At 57.0% G+C, this 24,390-nt stretch overlaps 1 protein-coding gene across 1 annotated transcript in view; it reads left to right on the top strand.

Moving 5' to 3' along the window:
• Nucleotides 1-24,390, top strand: part of LOC136305847 (chromodomain-helicase-DNA-binding protein 8-like) — a 49,151-nt gene that overhangs the window by 14,967 nt on the left and 9,794 nt on the right. Inside the window, exons 11-27 of the mRNA XM_066209167.1 lie at nt 426-563; nt 1,076-1,197; nt 2,166-2,409; nt 3,731-3,907; nt 5,755-5,898; nt 6,815-7,070; nt 8,512-8,725; nt 9,623-9,818; nt 11,140-11,307; nt 12,486-12,665; nt 13,336-13,446; nt 15,373-15,677; nt 16,994-17,193; nt 18,757-18,910; nt 20,330-20,419; nt 21,891-21,994; nt 23,566-23,680. Of these exons, the coding sequence (XP_066065264.1) occupies nt 426-563; nt 1,076-1,197; nt 2,166-2,409; nt 3,731-3,907; nt 5,755-5,898; nt 6,815-7,070; nt 8,512-8,725; nt 9,623-9,818; nt 11,140-11,307; nt 12,486-12,665; nt 13,336-13,446; nt 15,373-15,677; nt 16,994-17,193; nt 18,757-18,910; nt 20,330-20,419; nt 21,891-21,994; nt 23,566-23,680 (2,918 nt within the window). The remainder of the gene's footprint in view (nt 1-425; nt 564-1,075; nt 1,198-2,165; nt 2,410-3,730; nt 3,908-5,754; nt 5,899-6,814; nt 7,071-8,511; nt 8,726-9,622; nt 9,819-11,139; nt 11,308-12,485; nt 12,666-13,335; nt 13,447-15,372; nt 15,678-16,993; nt 17,194-18,756; nt 18,911-20,329; nt 20,420-21,890; nt 21,995-23,565; nt 23,681-24,390) is intronic.

Raw genomic sequence — 24,390 nt, 5'->3', positions numbered from 1 at the left:
CTGGCCGGGTGTGTTCCCTCACCTGCCTGGGTGTGTTCACCTGACCAGGTGTATTCCCTCACCTGACCAGGTGTGTTCCCTCACTTGCCCAGGTGTGCTCACCTGCCCGGGTATGTTCACCTGACCAGGTGTATTCCCTCACCTGACCAGGTGTGTTCCCTCACCTGACCAGGTGCATTTCTTGGACAGCCCCTGGTGTATTTTCTGGTCAAGTGTGTGATGTTCCCTGGGCAGGTGTGGGGTGTCACCTGTGCAGGTGTTTGACCTGACCAGGTGTGTTACCTGCACAGCCCCTGGTGTTTTACCTGGTGAACTGTGCGATGTTACCTGGGCAGCGTGTCACCTGGTTAGGCGATGTCACCTGTCCAGGTGCGCTGTATCACCTGTGCAGGTGCGTCACCTGACCAGGTGCGTGCCCCGCGCAGCCCGTGGTGTATTACCTGGTCAAGTGGTGCTCGCTGCCCTACGAGGACAGCACCTGGGAGCTGCAGGAGGACGTGGACGAGGCCAAAATCGCCGAGTTCAAACGGATCCAGGCGCGGCACCCCGAGCTCAAGAGACAGGTGAGCCCCGCCCACCCGCGCAGGTGAGACACGCCCCGACAGGTAATCCCCACCCACTTCCAGGTGAGCCTCACTCGTTCCACATAAACCCCGCCCACTTTCATGTGAGCCCCACCCCTTGCACGTAAATCCCGCCCGCTTCCGGGTGAGCCACGCCCACCTCCAGGTGAGCCCCGCCCACTTCCACGTGAGCCCCGCCCATTACATGTAAATCCCGCCCACTTCCGGGTGAGCCGCGCTCCCTCAGACCGGCCCCGCCCCCCATTCCACGGTAGCCCCGCCCCTTCCGGACAGGCCACGCCCACTCGCAGGTGTGCCCCCCCTTACCGGTGTCTCACCTGTCGGAGCCCCGGCACAGGTGACCTCACCTGGCCGGCTCACCCCAAACCTTCGCGAGGATTTCGGGTCGTTTTCGATCGTTTTCGGGGTTTCGGTTTTTTTGACGGTTTTTGTTGGGTTTTTTTTTCGCTCACCTGCCTCACCTGCGCCTCACCTGTCTCACCTGTCGGCAGCCACGCCCCCAGGCCGGCGCCTGGAAGAAGCTGGAGGCGTCTCACGAGTACAAGAACCACAACCAGCTGCGGGAGTATCAGCTGGAGGGCGTCAACTGGCTGCTCTTCAACTGGTACAACAGGTGAGGCCTCACCTGGGCGCGGGTGACACACCTGGGGGCAGGTGACACACCTGGGCGCGGGTGAGACGCGCCTGAACCGGGCAAAGCACCTGGCACAATGGAAGGTTGTATGTGTTCAAGGTGTATTCGGGGTGGGCGTTGCCTGTCTCGGGTGTGTCTCACCTGCCCCAGGTGCGTCCCAGGTGTGCGTTACTTGTCCCAGGTGTATCTTAGGCGTAGATTACCTTTCTCAGGTGCGTCCCAGGTGTACGTTACCCGTCCCAGGTGTATCTTAGGTTTCCGTTACCTGTCCTAGGTGTACCCTAGGTGCGTCCCATCTGTCCCAGGTGTATCTTAGGTGTACCTTACCTGTCCCAGGTGTATCCCAGGTGCTCATTAACCTGTCCCAGGTGTGTCTCACCTGTTCAAGATGTACTTTAAGCGTGTCTTACCTGTCCCAGGTGTATCTTAGGTGTACATTACCTATCCCAGGTGTATCCCAGGTGCTCATTAACCTGCCCCAGGTGTGTCTCACCTGTTCAAGATGTACTTTAGCGTGTCTTACCTGTCCCAGGTGTATCTTAGGTGTACATTATTTGTCCCAGGTGCATCCCAGGTGCTCATTAACCTGTCCCAAGTGCGTCTCACCTGTCCCAGGTGTGTCTCACCTGTTCTAGATGTACTTTAGCGTGTCTTACCTGTCCCAGGCGTATCTTAGGTGTACCTTACCTGTCCCAGGTGTATCTCAGGCTTAGGTTACCTGTCTCAGGTGCATCTCGGGTGTGTCTCACCTGCCTCAGGTGTGTCTCACCTGTTCTAGACGTATTTTAGGTGCGTCTTACCTGTCCCAGGCGTACGTTGCGCGCGCGTTACTCGCCTCAGGTGCACCCCGGGCGTCCGTTACCCGTTCTAGGCGCGTCCTCGGCGTCCCTTACCTGTCGCAGGTGCGCCCCGGGCGCCTCTCACCTGTCCCCTCCCGCCTCCCGCAGGCAGAACTGCATCCTGGCCGACGAGATGGGGCTGGGCAAGACGATCCAGTCCATCGCCTTCCTGCAGGAGGTGCACGGCGCCGGCGTGCGCGGCCCCTACCTGGTGATCGCGCCGCTCTCCACCATCGCCAACTGGGAGCGCGAGTTCGGCACCTGGACGGGCCTCAACACCATCGTCTACCACGGCAGCCTGGCCAGCCGCCAGATGATCCAGCAGTACGAGATGTACTGCAAGGACAGCAAGGTGAGCGCACCTGGGCACACCTGGGCACACCTGGGCACACCTGGGCACACCTGTACACACCTGTGACACACCTGGGCACACCTGTACACACACACCTGAACACTATCGTCTGCCACGGCAGCCTGGCCAGCCGCCAGATGATCCAGCAGTACGAGATGTACTGCAAGGACAGCAAGGTGAGCGCACCTGGGCACACCTGGGCACACCTGGGCACACCTGTGACACACCTGTACACACACACCTGAACACCATCGTGTGCCACGGCAGCCTGGCCAGCCGCCAGATGATCCAGCAGTACGAGATGTACTGCAAGGACAGCAAGGTGAGCGCACCTGGGCACACCTGGGCACACCTGTACACACCTGTACACACACACACCTGAACACCATCGTGTGCCACGGCAGCCTGGCCAGCCGCCAGATGATCCAGCAGTACGAGATGTACTGCAAGGACAGCAAGGTGAGCGCACCTGGGCACACCTGGGCACACCTGTGACACACCTGTACACACCTGGGCACACCTGTACACACACACCTGAACACCATCGTGTGCCACGGCAGCCTGGCCAGCCGGCAGGTGATCCAGCAGTACGAGATGTACTGCAAGGACAGCAAGGTGAGCTCACCTGGGCACACCTGGGCACACCTGGGCACACCTGTGACACACCTGGGCACACCTGGGCACACCTGGGCACACCTGTACACACACACCTGAACACCATCGTGTGCCACAGCAGCCTGGCCAGCCGGCAGGTGATCCAGCAGTACGAGATGTACTGCAAGGACAGCAAGGTGAGCTCACCTGTGACACACCTGCGCACACCTGTACACACACACCTGACACCTGCGAAGAGTTTTCCCGGGTTTTTTCCTGAATTTTGGGTTTTTCTCCCCGGATTTGGCGGGATTTTTTTTTTTTTAACCTTTTTTCCCCAAATTCTCCCGAAATCCACGAGCGCTCGCTGCACTGCGGGGGCGCCTTCGCCCCTCACCTGCCCCACCTGTGTCTCACCTGTCCCACCTGTCTCACCTGTGCAGGGCCGGCTGATCCCAGTGATTCTTTCATCACCACCTTTGGAACGATCCTGTCCCTCACCTGTCCCTTTTATCTCACCTGTCCCGTGTTTTTTGTGCCCTCACCTGTCCCACCTGTCCCACCTGTCCCACCTGTCTCACCTGCGCAGGGCCGGCTGATCCCAGTGTCGTTCCCATCACCACCTTTGGAACGATCCTGTCCCTCACCTGCCCCGTGTTCTTTACCTGTCCTGTGTTTATCCCATCCCTTACCTGTCCCTCACCTGTCTCACCTGTCGCACCTGCAGGGCCGGCTGATCCCGGGCGCGTACAAGTTCGACGCGCTCATCACCACCTTCGAGATGATCCTGTCCGACTGCCCCGAGCTGCGCGAGGTGCAGTGGCGCTGCGTGGTCATCGACGAGGCGCACCGCCTCAAGAACCGGCACTGCAAGCTGCTGGACAGCCTCAAGCACATGGACCTGGTACACCTGGGCGCACCTGGGCACACCTGGGGTACACCTGGGATACACCTGGGTGCACAGGGGATACACCTGGGGACACAGGGGATACACCTGGGCACACCTGGGGTCACATTGCCTCAAGAACCGGCACTGCAAGCTGCTGGACAGCCTCAAGCACATGGACCTGGTACACCTGGGCGCACCTGGGGGCACCTGGGCACACCTGGGGACACATGGGATACACCCGGGGATACACCTGGGATACACCTGGGCACACCTGGGGTCACAGCGCCTCAAGAACCGGCACTGCAAGCTGCTGGACAGCCTCAAGCACATGGACCTGGTACACCTGGGCGCACCTGGGCACACCTGGGGTACACCTGGGATACACCTGGGTGCACAGGGGATACACCTGGGGACACACGGGATACACCTGGGCACACCTGGGGTCACATTGCCTCAAGAACCGGCACTGCAAGCTGCTGGACAGCCTCAAGCACATGGACCTGGTACACCTGGGCGCACCTGGGCGCACCTGGGCACACCTGGGATACACCTGGGATACACCTGGGTACACAGGGGATACACCTGGGCAGACAGGGGATACACCTGGGCACACCTGGGGTCACAGCGCCTCAAGAACCGGCACTGCAAGCTGCTGGACAGCCTCAAGCACATGGACCTGGTACACCTGGGCGCACCTGGGCACACCTGGGCACACCTGGGGACACATGGGATACACCTGGGTACACAGGGGATACACCTGGGCACACCTGGGGTCACAGCGCCTCAAGAACCGGCACTGCAAGCTGCTGGACAGCCTCAAGCACATGGACCTGGTACACCTGGGCGCACCTGGGCACACCTGGGCACACCTGGGGACACATGGGATACACCTGGGTACACAGGGGATACACCTGGGCACACCTGGGGTCACAGCGCCTCAAGAACCGGCACTGCAAGCTGCTGGACAGCCTCAAGCACATGGACCTGGTACACCTGGGCACACCTGGGCACACCTGGGATACACATGGGATACACCCGGGGATACACCTGGAATACACCTGGGCACACCTGGGCACACCTGGGGACACCTGGGGACACCTGGGATACACCTGGGCACACCTGGGATACACCCGGGGATACACCTGGGTACACACGGGGTACACCTGGGCACACCTGGGGTCACAGCGCCTCAAGAACCGGCACTGCAAGCTGCTGGACAGCCTCAAGCACATGGACCTGGTACACCTGGGCGCACCTGGGCACACCTGGGGACACATGGGATACACCTGGGTACACAGGGGATACACCTGGGCACACCTGGGCCCACCTAGGCACACCTGGAGTACACCTGGGTTACACTTGGGCACACCTAGGCACCCCTGGGGACACCTGGGCACACCTGGGGACACCTGGGATACACGCGGGGATACACCTGGGTTACACCTGGGCACACCTGGGCACACCTAGGCACACCTGGAGTACACCTGGGTTACACTTGGGCACACCTAGGCACACCTGGGCACACCTGGGATACACCTGGGCACACCTGGGCGGTTTGGGGGCGCACCTGGGCCCGCCCGCAGGATGTTCCTGGTGACCCCCGGCAGGTCGCCGGCTGGGCGGGGCCTTTGCAGGCGGCCTCACCTGTGTCTCACCTGTCTGCCCTCCGTCTCCCCTGCCCCACCTGCGTCTCACCTGTGTTCCACCTCAGCTCTATCCCACCTGTCCCGTTGGTCCGTCTGCCTTGCCCCACCTGTTCCTCGTTCGTCTCACCTGTTCCCCGTTTCTCTCCCGCGTTTGGGCTGTTCCGCCTGCGTTACCTGTCCCAGGTGTCTCACCTGGCTCACCTGTCGCACCTGCAGGAGCACAAGGTGCTGCTGACGGGCACGCCGCTGCAGAACACGGTCGAGGAGCTCTTCAGCCTCCTGCACTTCCTGGAGCCGTCCCAGTTCCCCTCCGAGGCCGAGTTCCTCAAGGACTTCGGGGACCTGAAAACCGAGGAGCAGGTGAGCGGCGCACCTGGGATACACCTGGGGACACCTGGGGACACCTGGGATACACCTGGGGACACCTGGGATACACCTGGGGACACCTGGGATACACCTGGGCACACCTGGGATACACCTGGGGACACCTGGGATACACCTGGGCACACCTGGGATACACCTGGGGACACCTGGGGATGTCTGGGATACACCTGGCAACACCTGGGCACACCTGAGATACACTTGGGGACACCTGGGGATGTCTGGGATATGCCTGGGCACACCTGCTCAGGTTTTGGAGGTGGGTAGGCTGGATGCTCACCTGGAGATCTCAGAGCGCTTCCCAGGTACGCCCAGGTGTGACCCCAGCCAGCCCCAGGTGTCCCCACACCCCCCTGGGCCCATCCAGGTGTGACCCCACCTGTCCCCACACCCACCTGGGTCTATCCAGGTGTCCCCACACCCCCCTGGGCCCATCCAGGTGTGACCCCACCTGTCCCCACACCCACCTGGGTCTATCCAGGTGTCTCCACACCCACCTGGGTCTATCCAGGTGTCCCCACACCCCCCTGGGCCCATCCAGGTGTGGCCCCACCTGTCCCCACACCCACCCGGGTCTATCCAGGTGTGGCCCCACCTGTCCCCACACCCACCTGGGTCTATCCAGGTGTCTTCACACCCACCTGGGTCTATCCAGGTGTCCCCACACCCCCCTGGGCCCATCCAGGTGTGGCCCCACCTGTCCCCACACCCACCTGGGCCCATCCAGGTGTGACCCCACCTGTCCCCACACCCACCTGGGCCCATCCAGGTGTGGCCCCACCTGTCCCCACACCCACCCGGGCCTATCCAGATGTGACCCCACCTGTCCCCGCCCCCCCCGGGCGCCGCCCCGTCCCCGGCCGGGCGTGACGGGCGGCGCGGCTCACCTGCGCAGGTGCAGAAGCTGCAGGCGCTGCTGAAGCCCATGATGCTGCGGCGGCTCAAGGAGGACGTGGAGAAGAACCTGGCGCCCAAGCAGGAGACCATCATCGAGGTGGAGCTGACCAACGCGCAGAAGCGCCTGTACCGCGCCATCCTGGAGCGCAACTTCGCCTACCTGGCCAGGGGCGCGGGCCACGGCAACGTGCCCAACCTGCTCAACACCATGATGGAGCTGCGCAAGTGCTGCAACCACCCCTACCTCATCAACGGTGAGCGCACCTGGGCGCACCTGGGGACGCATAGATACGTGTGGGGACACACCTGAGCGCGTATAGATACACCTGAGTGCACATGGATACACCTGGGGACACACCTGAGCACACCTGAGTACATATAGATACGCCTAGATACACAAGGATCCACCTGGGGACACACCTGAGCACATATAGATACACCTGAGTGCACATAGATATAGCTGGGGACACACCTGAGCACAGCTGAGTACATATAGATACACCTAGATACACATGGATACACCTGGGGACACACTTGAGCACACCTGAGTGCATATAGGTACACCTGGGTGTACATGGATACACCTGAGGACACACCTGAGTACATATAGATACACCTGAGTGCACATGGATACACTTGGGGACACACCTGAGCACACCTGAGTACATATAGATACACCTAGATACACATGGATACACCTGGGGACACACCTGGGGACGCATAGATACACCTGGGGATACATGGATACACCTGGGGACACATCTGAGCACATATAGATACACCTGAGTACACATAGTTATAGCTGGGGACACACCTGAGCACACCTGAGCACACATAGATACACCTGGGGACGCATAGATACACCTGGGGATACACCTGAGCACACCTGAGTGCATATAGATACACCTGGATACACATGGATACACCTGGGGGCACACTTGAGCACACCTGGGTACACATAGATACACCTGGGTACACATGGATACACCTGGGTATACATGGATACACCTGGGGACACACCTGAGCACATATAGATACACCTGAGTACACATGGATACACCTGGGGACACACCTGAGCACACCTGAGTGCACACAGATACACCTGGGGACACATAGATACATCTGGGTATACATGGATACACCTGGGGACACATCTGAGCACATATAGATACACCTGAGTACACATAGTTATAGCGGGGGACACACCTGAGCACACCTGAGCACACACAGATACACCTGGGGACACATGGACACACCTGGGGACACACCTGAGTACATACACGCACACAGCTGAGTGCACATGGATGTACCTGGGCATACACCTGACACACCTGAGTACGTGTACGCACACCTGAGCGCACGTGGCTGCACCTGGGCACACCTGGGCACACCTGGTGCGCAGGTCGGTTCTCCAGCGGTCACTTGCAGACGCTCTCGTGGGGCACAGAGGTCACCTGGCGGAAGCGGTGGTGGTCGCTGGCGCCTTCACCTGCGTCTCACCTGTCGCCGTCCCACCTGCGCGCAGGTGCGGAGGGGCAGATCGTGGCGGAGCTCCGCGCCTCCCTGTGGCCAATGGGGGAATTACAGGGAGATCCCAATGATAACGGATGATCAGTGTTGGTTCAGCGACACTCACCAGAGGTGTTACCTGTGTCTCACCTGCGGCGTCTCACCTGCGGCGTCTCACCTGCGCAGGTGCGGAGGAGCAGATCGTGGCGGAGCTGCGCGCCTCGCTGCCGTCGCCGCCGCCGCCCGACCTGGCGCTGCAGGCGCTGGTGCGCTCGGCCGGGAAGCTGGTGCTGCTGGACAAGCTGCTGCCGCGCCTCCGCGCAGGTGGGCACAAGGTGCTGGTCTTCTCGCAGATGGTCAGGTGCCTGGACATCCTGGAGGATTACCTCATCCAGAAACGGTGAGCGGGAAACGGGGGGGAAAAGGGGAGAAACGGGAAAAATGAGAAAAATGTGAATTTTGGGGAAAAAAACGGGGAAAAACGGGGAAAAAACGGGGGAAAAATGGGGGAAAGTGGGGTAAGGAAATGGGGATGTGGGGGAAGGTGCCCGGACATCCTGAAGGGTTATTTTATCCAGAAATGGTGAGAAAAAACGGGGGGAAAAAGTGCGGAATTGGGAAAAATGAGAAAAATGTGAATTTTGGGGAAAAAACGGGGAAAAATGGGGAAAAAACGGGGGAAAAACGGGGGAAAAATGGGAAAAAATGGGGGAAAAATGGGGAAAGGAAATGGGGATGTGGGGGAAGGGGCCCGGACATCCATGGGGATTACCTCACCCAGAAACGGTGAGAAAAGTTAGGGGAAAAACTGTGAAATTGGGAAAAAATAAGAAAAACGTGAGTTTTGGAGGAAAAATGGGGAAAAAATGGGAAAAAGTGGGGAAGAAACGGGGAAAAATGGGAAAAGGGAATGGGGGCATAGGGGACCGTGCCCGGACATCCCGGAGGATTTTCTCATCCAGAAACCACGAGGAGTTTTGGGTTTAAAAACTGAAATTATGGGGGAAAAAAACCACCAAAAAAAAAAAAAAAAAACCCACTGAAGAAACAAAGGAAAAAAAGGAAAGGTGGGAAAAAAAAAAAGGGGAAAAAAATTCCGCGTTGGGAAGAGGAAATTAAAAATCCCCACGAGGAGAACACGGCGGTTTGGGACAGGAAAAGGGGCCGGAAAGAAGGGGACGGCCAGGAAAAAAGGAGCCGTGGAAAGGCGGGGGCGTCTTTGGGAAAAAAACCGGGAAAAGGCGGATTTTGCGACCAAACCCGGGGGGGTTGCGTTTGCCCTTTTTGTCCCGCTCAGGTACCCGTACGAGCGCATCGACGGGCGCGTGCGCGGCAACCTGCGGCAGGCGGCCATCGACCGCTTCAGCCGCCCCGACTCGGACAGGTTCGTGTTCCTGCTGTGCACGCGCGCAGGTGGGCTGGGCATCAACCTGACGGCGGCCGACACCTGCATCATCTTCGACTCGGACTGGAACCCCCAGAACGACCTGCAGGTGAGGGGACAGGTGTGAGGTGAGGGGACAGGTGTGAGTGTGGGGTGACACCTGCATCATCTTCGACTCGGACTGGAACCCCCAGAACGACCTGCAGGTGAGGGGACAGGTGTGAGGTGAGGGGACAGGTGTGAGCGTGGGGTGTGGGGTGACACCTGTGTCACCTTCGACTCGGACTGGAACCCCCAGAACGACCTGCAGGTGAGGGGACAGGTGTGAGAGTGTGGGGTGACACCTGCATCATCTTCGACTTGGATTGGAACCCCCAGAATGATCTGCAGGTGAGGGGACAGGTGTGAGTGTGGGGTGTGGGGTGTGGGGTGACACCTGTGTCACCTTTGACCTGGACTGGAACCCCCAGAACGACCTGCAGGTGAGGGGACAGGTGTGAGTGTGGGGTGACACCTGCGTCACCTTTGACCCGGACTGGAGCCCCCAGAACGATCTACAGGTGAGAGTGATACAGGTGTGGGGTGTGGAGTAACACCTGTGTTGTCTTTGACCCGGACTGGAACCCCCAGAACGACCTGCAGGTGAGGGGACAGGTGTGGGGTGTGGGGTGTGGGGTGACACCTGTGTTGTCTTTGACTCGGACTGGAGCCCCCGGAACGATTTACAGGTGAGGGGGGCACAGGTGTGGGGTGTGGGGTGACACCTGTGTCACCTTCGACTCGGACTGGAACCCCCAGAATGACCTGCAGGTGAGGGGACAGGTGTGAGTGTGGGGTGTGGGGTGTGGGGTGACACCTGCGTCACCTTTGACCGGGACTGGAGCCCCCAGAGCGATCTACAGGTGAGGGGAGCACAGGTGTGGGGTGTGGGGTGACACCTGTGTTGTCTTTGACCTGGACTGGAGCCCCCAGAACGACCTGCAGGTGAGGGGACAGGTGTGGGTGTGGGGTGACACCTGCGTCACCTTTGACCCGGACTGGAGCCCCCAGAACGATCTACAGGTGAGGGGAGCACAGGTGTGGGGTGTGGGGTGACACCTGCGTCACCTTTGACCCAGACTGGAGCCCCCAGAGCGATCTACAGGTGAGGGGGGCACAGGTGTGCGGTTTGGGCTTTGGGGTCACGGACTCGGCTCTCCCGAGGTTTGGTCTCACCGCCCGCACCGGGACGCCATCCACGTGTCCCCAGTTGTCCCCAGGCCAGGTGTCACCGCACCGGGCAGAGCAGGGCCGTGCAGGTGTACCTGTGGGCTGTCCCCAATTGTCCCCATTGTCCCCGCAGGCGCAGGCCAGGTGTCACCGCATCGGGCAGAGCAGGGCCGTGCAGGTGTACCTGTGGGCTGTCCCCACTGTCCCCACTGTCCCCGCAGGCGCAGGCCAGGTGTCACCGCATCGGGCAGAGCAAGGCCGTCAAGGTGTACCGCCTCATCACCCGCAACTCGTACGAGCGCGAGATGTTCGACAAGGCCAGCCTGAAGCTGGGCCTGGACAAGGCCGTGCTGCAGTCCATGAGCGGCCGCGAGGGCTCCATCCCCGGGGTCAGTGGTCACCTGCGGTCACTCGTGGTCATCTGGGGTCATTCACAACCATTAATGGTCATTCATGGTCATTCGTGGTGATTTGTGGCCGTGCTGCAGTCCATGAGCGGCCGCGAGGGCTCCATCCCCGGGGTCAGTGGTCACTCGTGGTCACCTGCGGTCACTCGTGGTCATCTGGGGTCATTCACAACCATTAATGGTCATTCATGGTCATTCGTGGTCATTAGTGGCTGTGCTGCGGTCCATGAGCGGCCGCGAGGGCTCCATCCCCGGGGTCAGTGGTCACCTGCGGTCACTCGTGGTCATTTGGGGTCGTTAATGGTTATTTGTGGTCATCTGCGGTCACTTGTGATCGTTTGTGGTCACTCGTGGTTATCTGTGGTCACTCATGATCGCTAATGGTCACTCATGGTCATTTATGGTCATTTGTGGTCATTTGGGGTCATTAATGGTCATTAATGGTCATTTCGGGTCATTCATGGTCATTTGTGGCCGTGCTGCAGTCCATGAGCGGCCGCGAGGGCTCCATCCCCAGGGTCAGTGGTCACTCGTGGTCATCTGCGGTCACTCGTGGTCATCTGTGGTCATCTGCAGCCAGGGTTCTCCAGGTTGAGGTTCTCCAGGTTGAGGTTCTTCAAGCTGAGGTTCTCCAAGTTGAGTTTGTCCAGTTGAGGTTCTCCAGGTTGAGGTTCTCCAGTTGAGTTTGTCCAGTTGAGTTTGTCCAGTTGAGTTTGTCCAGTTGAGGTTCTCCCAAGTTGAGGTTCTCCAGTTGAGATTCTCTAAGTTTGGGTTCTCCAAGTCGAGGTTTTCAGAGTTGAGTTTCTCCAGTTGAGTTTGTCCAGTTGAGGTTCTCCAGCTGAGTTTCTCCAGTTGAGATTCTCCAGTTGAGTTTCTCCAGTTGAGGTTCTCCTAAGTCGAGGTTCTCCAGTTGAGTTTGTCCAAGTTGAGGTTCTCCAGTTGAGTTTCTCCAGTTGAGTTTGTCCAAGTTGAGTTTGTCCAGTTGAGGTTCTCCTAAGTTGAGGTTCTCCAGTTGAGTTTGTCCGGTTGGGTTTGTCCAATTTGAGATTCTCCAAGTTTGGCTTCTCCCAGCTGAGGTTCTCCAGGTTCTCCGGGTGGGGCTCAGGTGGTCCCCCAGGTGACCCCGCCCCCAGGTGACCCCGCCCCGTGTCCCCGCCCAGATCCAGCAGTTCTCCAAGAAGGAGATCGAGGACCTGCTGCGCAAGGGCGCCTACGCCGCCATCATGGACGAGGACGACGAGGGCGCCAAGTTCTGCGAGGAGGACATCGAGCAGATCCTGCTGCGGCGCTCCACCACCATCACCATCGAGAGCCAGGGCCAGGGCTCCACCTTCGCCAAGGTGAGCCGGCCGTGCCCGGGCGTGCCCGGGTGTGCCCAGGTGTGGCCAGGTGTGGCGTTGGGTGCTCCTGGGTGAGGTCCAGGTGGGGTTGGAGGCTCTTGGAGAAGGTCCAGGTGGGAGTTGGGTGGTCCTGGAGAAGGTCTGGTGGCTCTGGAGAAGATCCAGGTGTGCCCAGGTGTGCCCAGGTGACCTTTGGTGGTCCTTAGTGAAGGTCTAGGTGGAGTTGGGTGGTCCTGGAGAAGACCCAGGTGTGCCCAGGTGACCTTTAGTGGTCCTTGGAGAAGGTCTAGGTGGGGTTGGGTGGTCCTGGAGAAGACCCAGGTGTGCCTAGGTGTGCCCAGGTGACCTTTGGTGGTCCTTCGAGAAGGTCCAGGTGGGGTTGGGTGGTCCTGGAGAAGATCCAGGTGTGCCCAGGTGTGCCCAGGTGACCTTTGGTGGTCCTTAATGAAGGTCTAGGTGGAGTTGGGTGGTCCTGGAGAAGACCCAGGTGTGCCCAGGTGACCTTTGGTGGTCCTTAGAGAAGGTCCAGGTGGGGTTGGTTGTGTCCAGGTGGGGTTGGGTGGCCCTGGAGAAGGTCGAGGTGGGTCCAGGTGGAGTTGGGTGGTCCTAGAGGAGGTCCAGGTGTCCCCCAGGTGACCCGTGCCCCCTGAGCTGTGACCTTTGCCCCCAGGCCAGCTTCGTGGCGTCCGAGAACCGCACGGACATCGCGCTGGACGACCCCAACTTCTGGCAGAAATGGGCCAAGAAGGCCGACCTGGACCTGGAGCTGCTCAACGCCAAGGTGAGCGCACCTGGGCAGGTGAGACACACCTGGGGACACACCTGGGCAGGTGAGACACACCTGGGGACACACCTGGATGGGTGAGACACACCTGGGGACACACCTGGGCAGGTGAGACACACCTGGGGACACACCTGGGCAGGTGAGACACAGCTGGGGACACACCTGGGCAGGTGAGACACACCTGGGGACACACCTGGATGGGTGAGACACACCTGGGGACACACCTGGGGACACACCTGGGCAGGTGAGACACACCTGGGGACACACCTGGGCAGGTGAGACACACCTGGGGACACACCTGGGGACACACCTGGATGGGTGAGACACACCTGGGGACACACCTGGGGACACACCTGGATGGGTGAGACACACCTGGGGACACACCTGGGGACACACCTGGGGACACACCTGGATGGGTGAGACACACCTGGGGACACACCTGGACAGGCGAGGTCACACCTGAGGGGTGGGGTCACACCTGGGAGGGGTCACAGGGTCACCTGAGGAACCCTGACCTGGACTTGGAGCTGCTCAACGCCAAGGTGAGACACACCTGGACACACCTGGACACACCTGGGCAGGTGGGCGGGGTCACACGGGGGGCGGGGTCGGATGGGAGGGGTCCAAGGGTCACCTGGGTGGGGCTGCGGCCGGAGGCGCCGCTGGACAGTGTCCACCCCTGCTGGCCAGTGTCCGTGCTCGCTGACCTCTGACCCTGAGTGACCGCTGACCCTGAGTGACCACTGACCTCTGACCCTGAGTGACTGCTGACCTCTGACCCCGAGTGACCGCTGACTTCTGACCCTGAGCAACTGCTGATCTCTGACCCTGAGTGACCACTGACCCACAGTGACCACTGACCGTCACTGACCGCTGACCATTGCCTGTCCCACTGACCATCACTGACTACTGACCCACAGTGACCACTGACCATTGCCTGTCCTATTGACCATCGCTGACCCTCAGTGACCGCTGACCTCTGACCCTGAGTGACCACTGACCCACAGTGACCACTGACCATTGCCTGCCTTATTGACCATCGTTGACCCTCAGTGACCGCTGACCATCGCTGACCGCTGACCATCGCTGACCACTGACCGTTGCCTGTCCCACTGACCATCACTGACCACTGACCATCGCTGACCACTGACCATCACTGACCATCACTGACCATCACTGACCATCCCTGACCTTTGCCCTCTGACCCCCAGAACACGCTGGTCATCGACACGCCCCGTGTCCGGAAGCAGACCCGGCACTTCAGCGCCCTCAGTGACCACTGACCATCACTGACCATCACTGACCATCACTGACCATCACTGACCCTCACTGACCCTCACTGACCATCACTGACCATCCCTGACCCTCACTGCCCTTTGCCCTTTGCCCCCCAGAACACGCTGGTCATCGACACGCCCCGCGTCCGGAAGCAGACCCGGCACTTCAGCGCCCTCAGTGACCACTGACCATCACTGACCATCACTGACCATCACTGACCATCACTGACCATCCCTGACCATCCCTGCCCTTTGCCCTTTGACCCCCAGAACACGCTGGTCATCGACACGCCCCGTGTCCGGAAGCAGACCCGGCACTTCAGCGCCCTCAGTGACCACTGACCATCACTGACCATCCCTGACCATCCCTGACCATCACTGACCATCCCTGACCATCACTGACCATCCCTGACCCTCACTGACCCCTGACCTTTGACCCCCAGAACACGCTGGTCATCGACACGCCCCGCGTCCGGAAGCAGACCCGGCACTTCAGCGCCCTCAGTGACCACTGACCATCACTGACCATCCCTGACCATCCCTGACCATCACTGACCATCCCTGACCATCCCTGACCATCACTGACCATCCCTGACCATCACTGACCATCCCTGACCCTCACTGACCCCTGACCTTTGACCCCCAGAACACGCTGGTCATCGACACGCCCCGCGTCCGGAAGCAGACCCGGCACTTCAGCACGCTGCGCGACGACGACCTGGTGGAGTTCTCGGACCTGGACAGCGACGACGACCTGGAGCGGCCGGACAGGAGTGGCCGCTCACGCCGCGGTCACCACGGCGGTCACCACGGCGGTCAGCACGGCGGTCAGCACGGCGGTCAGCAGCCCGGCGGTCAGCTGCTGCCGCCTCCGGCCGCTCCGGCCGCGCCCCCACAGCCCTTCGGGAGGAGCGAGTGCCTGAGGGTGGAGAGACACCTGATGGTCTACGGGTGAGGAGCACCTGGGACACACCTGGGCACACCTGGGGACACCTGGGACACACCTGGGGACACCTGGGGACAGCTGGGGACACACCTGGGGACAGCTGGGATACACCTGGGGACACACCTGGGGACACCTGGGATACACCTGGGAACACCTGGGGACACACCTGGGACACACCTGGGAACACACCTGGGGACACCTGGGCACACCTGGGGACACCTGGGGACACACCTGGGACACACCTGGGGACACTCTGGGGACACCTGGGACACACCTGGGCACACCTGGGGACACACCTGGGGACACCTGGGGACACACCTGGGGACACCTGGGACACACCTGGGGACACACCTGGGGACACCTGGGGACACACCTGGGGACACCTGGGGACACACCTGGGGACACACCTGGGGACACCTGGGGACACTTGGGACACACCTGGGGACACCTGGGACACACCTGGGGACACTTGGGACACACCTGGGGACACCTGGGGACACACCTGGGGACACACCTGGGGACACCTGGGACACGCCTGGGGACACCTGGGGACACACCTGGGACAGCTGGGGACACCTGGGCACACCTGGGGACACACCTGGGGACACGTGGGACACACCTGGGGACACTTGGGACACACCTGGGGACACCTGGGACACACCTGGGGATATCTGGGCCACACTTGGGCGTAGCGGGGAGGGGTTTGGGGTCACCTGGGCACGCCTGGGCACAGGGGGGAGGGGTTTGGGGTCACCTGTGGGGTCACCTGGGCACAGCGGGGAGGGGTTTGGGGTCACCTGGGCACAGGGGGGAGGGGTTTGGGGTCACCTGGGCACACCTGGGCACAGGGGGGAGGGGTTTGGGGTCACCTGGGCACACCTGGGCACAGGGGGGAGGGGTTTGGGGTCACCTGGGCACAGGGGGGAGGGGTTTGGGGTCACCTGGGCACACCTGGGCACAGGGGGGAGGGGTTTGGGGTCACCTGGGCACACCTGGGCACAGGGGGGAGGGGTTTGGGGTCACCTGGGCACACCTGGGCACAGGGGGGAGGGGTTTGGGGTCACCTGGGCACAGCGGGGAGGGGTTTGGGGTCACCTGGGCACACCTGGGCACAGCGGGGAGGGGTTTGGGGTCACCTGGGCACACCTGGGCACAGGGGGGAGGGGTTTGGGGTCACCTGTGGGGTCACCTGGGCACAGGGGGGAGGGGTTTGGGGTCACCTGGGCACACCTGGGCACAGCGGGGAGGGGTTTGGGGTCACCTGGGCACGCCCGGGACGCGCCCGAGGACCCCGGCGAGCCGTGGCTGCCCTGTGGCCCAGGTGGGGCCGCTGGCGGGAGCTGAGCGCACCTGGGCGCTGGCAGCGCCGCCTGTCGGAGCGCGAGGCCGAGGGCGTGGCCAGGGCCATCCTCCTCTTCTGCCTGCTGCACTTCCGGGGCGACGCCGGCACGCGGGCCAGCACCTGGGCGCTGCTGGCACCCGGCGGGAACGGGCGGGCCCGGAGCGCACCTGGCTGCGCAGGTGAGACACCTGGGGACACCTGGGGACACCTGGGGACACTTGGGGACACCTGGGAGGGGTGAGGGGTCACCTGGGGTCACCTGGGGACACCTGGGGACACCTGGGAGGGGTTTGGGGTCACCTGGGGTCACCTGGGGTCCCCTGTGAGGGGTGAGGGGTCACCTGGGGTCACCTGGGGACACCTGGGGTCACCTGGGAGGGCTTTGGGGTCACCTGGGGTCACCTGGGGTCACCTGGGAGGGGTTTGGGGTCACCTGGGGTCACCTGGGAGGAGTGAGAGGTCACCTGGGGTCAGGAGCGCACCTGGCTGCGCAGGTGAGACACCTGGGGACACCTGGGGACACCTGGGCTCACCTGGATTTTGGGTCAGTTTAGGTGATTTTTGGGTGGATTTGGGTCATTTTGGGTGATTTTAGGTGATTTTGGGTGGATTTCAGATAGTTTTGTGCGGCTTTAGGATAATTTTGGGTGATTTTGGGCAATTTTGGATGAATTTCGGGTAGTTTTGGGTGGCTTTGGGATAATTTCGGGTGATTTTGGGTGGATTTTGGGTGTTGGTGCCCCCCAGGCTCGCTGTCCCCGTCCCTGCCCCGCGGCCGCAAGGGGAACAATTGAATTTGGACAATTTTGGGTCAATTTTGGACAATTTTGGGTAGATTTAGGATAATTTTGGATGGATTTAGGATAATTTCGGGTGGATTTGGGATGATTTTGGGTGGATTTAGTACAATTTTGGGTGGATTTAGGATAATTTTGGGTGGATTTAGGACAATTTTGGGTGGATTTAGGACAATTTTGGATAGATTTAGGATAATTTTGGATGGATTTAGGACAATTTTGGGTGGATTTGGGATGATTTTGGGTGGATTTAGGACAATTTTGGGTGGATTTAGGACAATTTTGGGTGGATTTAGGACAATTTTGGGTGGATTTAGGACAATTTTGGGTGGATTTAGGACAATTTTGGATAGATTTAGGACAATTTCGGGTGGATTTAGGACAATTTTGGGTGGATTTGGGATGATTTTGGGTGGATTTAGGACAATTTTGGGTGGATTTAGGACAATTTTGGATAGATTTGGGATAATTTTGGATGGATTTCGGGTAGTTTTGGGTGGATTTGGGGTGATTTTGGGTGGCTTTGGGATAATTCCGGGTGGATTTGGGGTGATTTCGGGTGGATTCCGGGTGGATTTGGGGTGATTTCGGGTGGATTCCGGGTGGATTTGGGGTGATTTCGGGTGTTGGTGCCCCCCAGGCTCGCTGTCCCCGTCCCTGCCCCGCGGGCGCAAGGGGAACAATTGAATTTGGACAATTTTGGGTCGATTTAGGATGATTTTGGGTGGATTTTGGACAGTTTTGGGTGATTTTGGGCAATTTTGGGTGGATTTTGGACAGTTTTGGGTGATTTCGGGTGTTGGTGCCCCCCAGGCTCGCTGTCCCCGTCCCTGCCCCGCGGGCGCAACGGGAACAATTGATTGTGGACAATTTCGGGTCGATTTAGGATAATTTTGGGTGGATTTTGGACAGTTTTGGGTGATTTTGGGTGTTGGTGCCCCCCAGGCTCGCTGTCCCCGTCCCTGCCCCGCGGGCGCAAGGGGAAGAAGCCGCCGAAGGTTCCGGAAGCTCCGGGCGCCGAGTGGCTGCGGCGCCACAACCCCGAGGGGCTGCTGCAGGACGACGGCTACCGGCGGCACCTCAAACACCAGAGCACCAAGTGAGCGCGCCGGCGAGCTTCCGCGGAATCGCGGGAATTTTGGGGATTTTTTGGGGATTTTTTGGGGATTTTTTGGATTTTTTGGGGATTTTTTTTGGATTTTTTTTGGATTTTTTTGGGGGATTTTTTTTTTTGATTTTTTTTTAATTTTTCGGGATATTTGTGGGAATTTTTGAGTGGTTTTTTGGGATTTTTTTGTGGATTTTTTGGGATTTTTAGGGGGTTTTTTTTCGAGATTTTTTTTAAGAATTTTTGAGTGGTTTTTTGGGATTTTTTTGTGGATTTTTTTGGATTTTTTGGGGGATTTTTTGGGGGGATTTTTCGAGATTTTTTTTAAGAATTTTTGAGTGGTTTTTTGGGATGTTTTTGTGGATTTTTTGGGATTTTTTGGGGGATTTTTTCGAGATTTTTTTAAGAATTTTTGAGTGGCTTTTTGGGATTTTTTTTGTGGATTTTTTTGTGGATTTTTTGGGATTATTTTTGGAGTATCTGCAGGTTTTTTTGTGTCGTTTTTTGGGATATTTGGGGGGATTTTTTTTGGGTTTTTGGGGGGATTTTTTGGGGATTTTTTGGGGGATTTTTTGGGAATTTTTGAGTGTTTTTTGGGGGGTTTTTTGGGGGGGATTTTTTAAAGGATTTTTTGGGATTTTTTTGGATTATTTGCAGGGTTTTTTTGTGTCGTTTTTTGGGATATTTTGGGGGGATTTTTTTGGGGAATTTTTTGGCCGTTTTGGCCGTTTTTGGGGGGTTTTTTGTCCAATTTTGGGGTTTTTTGGGTGTTTTTTTCGATTCTGGGGTTTTTCGGGTGGATTTCACCGATTTTTGGGTCGTTCCCAGGATCCTGCTGCGGGTGCGGATGTCGCATTTCCTGGGGCTGGTTTTGGGGGTTTTTTTGGGGTTTTTTTGGGTTATTTTGGCCGTTTTTGGGGGTTTTTTTTGTCCAATTTTGGGGTTTTTTGGATGTTTTTTTCAATTTTGATGTTTTTCGGGTGGATTTCACCGATTTTTGGGTCTTTTCGGGTCGTTCCCAGGATCCTGCTGCGGGTGCGGATGTTGCATTTCCTGGGGCTGGTTTTGGGGGTTTTTTTGAGGGTTTTTTGGGTTATTTTGGCCGTTTTTGGGGGTTTTTTTTGTCCAATTTTGGGGTTTTTTGGATGTTTTTTTCAATTTTGATGTTTTTCGGGTGGATTTCACCGATTTTTGGGTCTTTTCGGGTCGTTCCCAGGATCCTGCTGCGGGTGCGGATGTCGCATTTCCTGGGGCTGGTTTTGGGGGTTTTTTGAGGGTTTTTTGGGTTATTTTGGCCGTTTTTGGGGGTTTTTTTTGTCCAATTTTGGGTTATTTGGGGTGTTTTTTTCGATTCTGGTGGTTTTTCGGGTGGATTTCACCGATTTTTGGGTCTTTTCGGGTCGTTCCCAGGATCCTGCTGCGGGTGCGGATGTTGCATTTCCTGCAGCACGAGGTGATCGGCGACCAGGCCGAGAAGGTTCTGGCCGGCGCCAGCGCCAGGTGAGCTCCGCGATTTGGGCTTTGGGGCGGTTTTTTGATTTTTGGGGCGTTTGGGGGTTTTTCGAGGCATTTTGGAGGTTTTTGTTTTGGTTTTGGGGGTTTTTTTGGGGCAGGTTTGGGGGTTTTAGGGTTTGAAGAGGTTTTTGGGGTTTGGGGGTTGGCTGGAGAGTCTCCGGACCCTTTTTGGGGTGGATTGGGCGGTTTTGGGGGGTTTGGGTCCCTCTCCCCGTTTCTTGCGGTCCCTGGCCCCGAGTTTGGGGGTTTTTTCCTCATTTTTGGGGTTTTTTTCCCATTTTTGGGGCCCTCGATCTCGTTTTTTGTTTTTTGGGGTTTTTTTTTTGTATTTTCGGGGTCCCTCTCCCCATTTTTGGGGTTCTTTCCCCATTTTTTGGGGTCTCTGATCCATTTTTGGGGTTTTTTTTTCTATTTTCAGGGTCCCTGATCTCATTTTTGGTTTTTTTTTTCCTCATTTTTGGGGTTTTTCCCCATTTTTGGGACCCCCGATCTCATTTTTTTTGTTTTTAGTTTTTTGTTTCCTATTTTTGGGGTCCCTGATCCCATTTTTGGGTTTTTTCCCCCAATTTGGGGGTCCCTGATCCCATTTTTGGGGTCCCTGACCTCGTTTTTGGGGGTTTTTTCCCCATTCTCGGGGTCCCTGATCCATTTTTGGGGTTTTTTTTCCCATTTTTAGGGTCCCTGATCTCATTTTTTGGGTTCTTTTTTGCTATTTTTGGGGTTCCTCTCCCTATTTTTGGGGTTCTTTCACCATTTTGGGGTCCCTGATCCCATTTTTAAGGTCCCTGATCCCATTTTTAAGGTCCCTGATCTCATTTTTGGGGTTTCTCTCCTCATTTTTGGGGTCCCTGATCCCATTTTCGGGTCCCTGATCCCATTTTTGGGGTCCCTGATCCCATTTTCGGGGTCGTTCTCCCCATTTTCAGGGTCCCTGATCCCATTTTCGGGATCCCTGATCCCATTTCCGGGGTCCCTGATCCCATTTTCGGGTCCCTGATCCCGTTTTCGGGGCCGTTCTCCCCATTTTCAGGGTCCCTTTCCCCATTTTCAGGGTCCCTGATCCCATTTTCGGGGTCCCTGATCCCATTTTTGGGGTCCCTGATCCCATTTTCGGGGTCGTTCTCCCCATTTTCAGGGTCCCTGATCCCATTTTCGGGATCCCTGATCCCATTTCCGGGGTCCCTGATCCCATTTTCGGGTCCCTGATCCCGTTTTCGGGGCCGTTCTCCCCATTTTCAGGGTCCCTTTCCCCATTTTCAGGGTCCCTGATCCCATTTTCGGGGTCCCTGATCCCATTTTCGGGTCCCTGATCCCATTTTCGGGGTCGTTCTCCCCGTTTTCGGGGTCCCTAATCCCATTTTCGGGTCCCTGATCCCGTTTTCGGGGTCGTTCTCCCCGTTTTCGGGGTCCCTGATCCCGTTTTCGGGGTCCCTGACCCCGATCTCCGTCCCCCCAGCGAGGTCCACATCTGGTTCCCGCTGCTGGAGCAGCTGGAGGCGCCCTGGGCCTGGTGGGACCCCGAGGCCGACAAGTCTCTGCTCCTCGGGGTCTTCAAACACGGTAAGAACGGGGCAGAAACCGAAATCCGGGGCCGGGGGGCGGCGGGCGGTTCCACTGGGGATTTTCCAATTTTTGGGGCAATTTCCGTGGTTTTGGGGGGGTTTCAATGGGGTTTTTTTGCTCTGTTTTTAACTGATTTTGGGGATTTTTGGGGGTGGTTTCAATGGGGTTTTTTTTGCTCTGTTTTTAAGTGATTTTTTGGGCAGTTTTAATGGGATTTTTTTTCCTTTTTTTTTACCAAATTTGGTGATTTTTGGGGGGGGGTTTTAATGGGATTTTTTTCCCTTTTTTTTAATCAGTTTTTTGGGGCGATTTCCGTGTATTTTGGGTTAATTCTGGGTTATTTTTATGGGAATTTTTTTTTCTATTTTGGGGGGTTTTTTTCCTCTTTTTTCTTAATTTAGTTTTGGGGTGATTTCCGTGTATTTTGGGTTATTTCCATGGGAATTTTTTCTATTTTCGGGGTTTTTTCCCATTTATTGTTGACTGACTGATGTTCGGGGCGATCTCGGTGCCTTTTGGGTTATTTTGGGCACATTTTGGGTTATTTCCATGGGAATTTTTTCTATTTTCAGGGTTTTTTTCCCATTTTTTGTTGACTGACTGATGTTCGGGGCGATCTCGGTGCCTTTTGGGTTATTTTGGGTTATTTCCATGGGAATTTTTTCTATTTTCGGGGTTTTTTCCCATTTATTGTTGACTGACTGATGTTCGGGGCGATCTCGGTGCCTTTTGGGTTATTTTGGGTTATTTCCATGGGAATTTTTTCTATTTTGGGATTTTTTTTCCATTTTTTGTTGACTGACTGATTTCCGGGGCGATCTCGGTGCCTTTTGGGCACATTTTGGGTTATTTCCATGGGAATTTTTTCTATTTTGGGGGTTTTTTCCCATTTCTTGTTGACTGACTGATTTCCGGGGCGATCTCGGTGCCTTTTGGGTTATTTTGGGTTATTTTGGGTTATTTTTATGGGAATTTTTTCTATTTTGGGATTTTTTTTCCCATTTTTTGTTGACTGACTGACGTTCGGGGCGATCTCGGTGCCTTTTGGGCACATTTTGGGTTATTTCCATGGGAATTTTTTCTATTTTCGGGGTTTTTCCCCGTTTTTTGTTGACTGACTGACGTTCGGGGGCGATCTCGGTGCCTTTTGGGTTATTTTGGGTTATTTCCATGGGAATTTTTTCTGTTTTCGGGGTTTTTTCCCATTTTTTGTTGACTGACTGACGTTCGGGGCGATCTCGGTGCCTTTTGGGTTATTTTGGGTTATTTCCATGGGAATTTTTTCTATTTTGGGGTTTTTTTCCCGTTTTTTGTTGACTGACTGATTTCCGGGACGATCTCGGTGTCTTTTGGGTTATTTCGGGTTATTTTGGGTTATTTCCATGGGAATTTTTTCTATTTCGGGGGTTTTTTCCCATTTTTTGTTGACTGACTGATGTTCGGGGCGATCTCGGTGCCTTTTGGGCACATTTTGGGTTATTTCCATGGGAATTTTTTCTATTTTCGGGGTTTTTCCCCGTTTTTTGTTGACTGACTGACGTTCGGGGGCGATCTCCTTCGCCCTCCAGGCTACGAGCGGTACCAGACGATGCGGGCGGACCCCGCCCTCTGCTTCCTGGGCCGGGTCGGCGGGCCCGAGGCCGAGGCCGTGGCGGCCGAGCAGCGGCTCGAGGGGCCCGAGGGGTGAGGCGCCCGAAGTCGGGGAGAATCGGGGGCGGACCTGGGGAGATTCGGGGGGAGTTTGGGGAGAATTTGGGGAGATTTGGGGGAGTTTGGGGGGAATTTGGGGGAGTTTGGGGGAATTTGGGGGAAATTTGGGGGAGAATTGGAATTTTGGGGAAATTTGGGGGAATTTGGGGGAAATTTGGGGAGAATTTGGGGGAAATTTGGGGGAATTTCAGCTGGTTTGGGGAATTTTGGGGGAGTTTGGGGAAATTTGGGGGATTTGGGGAAATTTGGGGGAATTTTGGGGGAATTTGGGGGAGATTTGGGGGAATTTGGGGGAATTTTGGGGAAATTTGGGGGAGATTTGGGGGAATTTGGGGGAGAATTGTAATTTTGGGGAAATTTGGGGGAATTCTGGAGGGATTTGGGAAAATTTGGGGGAAATTTGGGGGAATTTTGGGGAGATTTGGGGGAATTGGGGGAGTTTGGGGAAATTTGGGAAAATTTGGGGAAATTTGGGAAAATTTGGGGGAGTTTTGGGCAAATTTGGGGGAAATTTGGGGAAATTTCAGGGAAATTTGGGGGAATTTGGGGGATTTTGGGTTGTTTTGGGGGATTTTGGGTCTTTTTGGGGGATTTTGGGTGGATTTCCGGTGCTTTCGGGCTGATTTTTGAGTCTCTTTCTGTCCATTTGATAATTCCTGTTTTCTGAGCGCCCCAAACCTCCC

Source organism: Chamaea fasciata, unplaced genomic scaffold (assembly GCF_029207755.1).
Source record: "Chamaea fasciata isolate MVZ Bird 193981 ecotype frontalis unplaced genomic scaffold, bChaFas1.0.hap1 SCAF_706, whole genome shotgun sequence".
NCBI lineage: Eukaryota > Metazoa > Chordata > Aves > Passeriformes > Sylviidae > Chamaea > Chamaea fasciata.
This window is presented reverse-complemented; position numbering and strand designations above follow the sequence as displayed.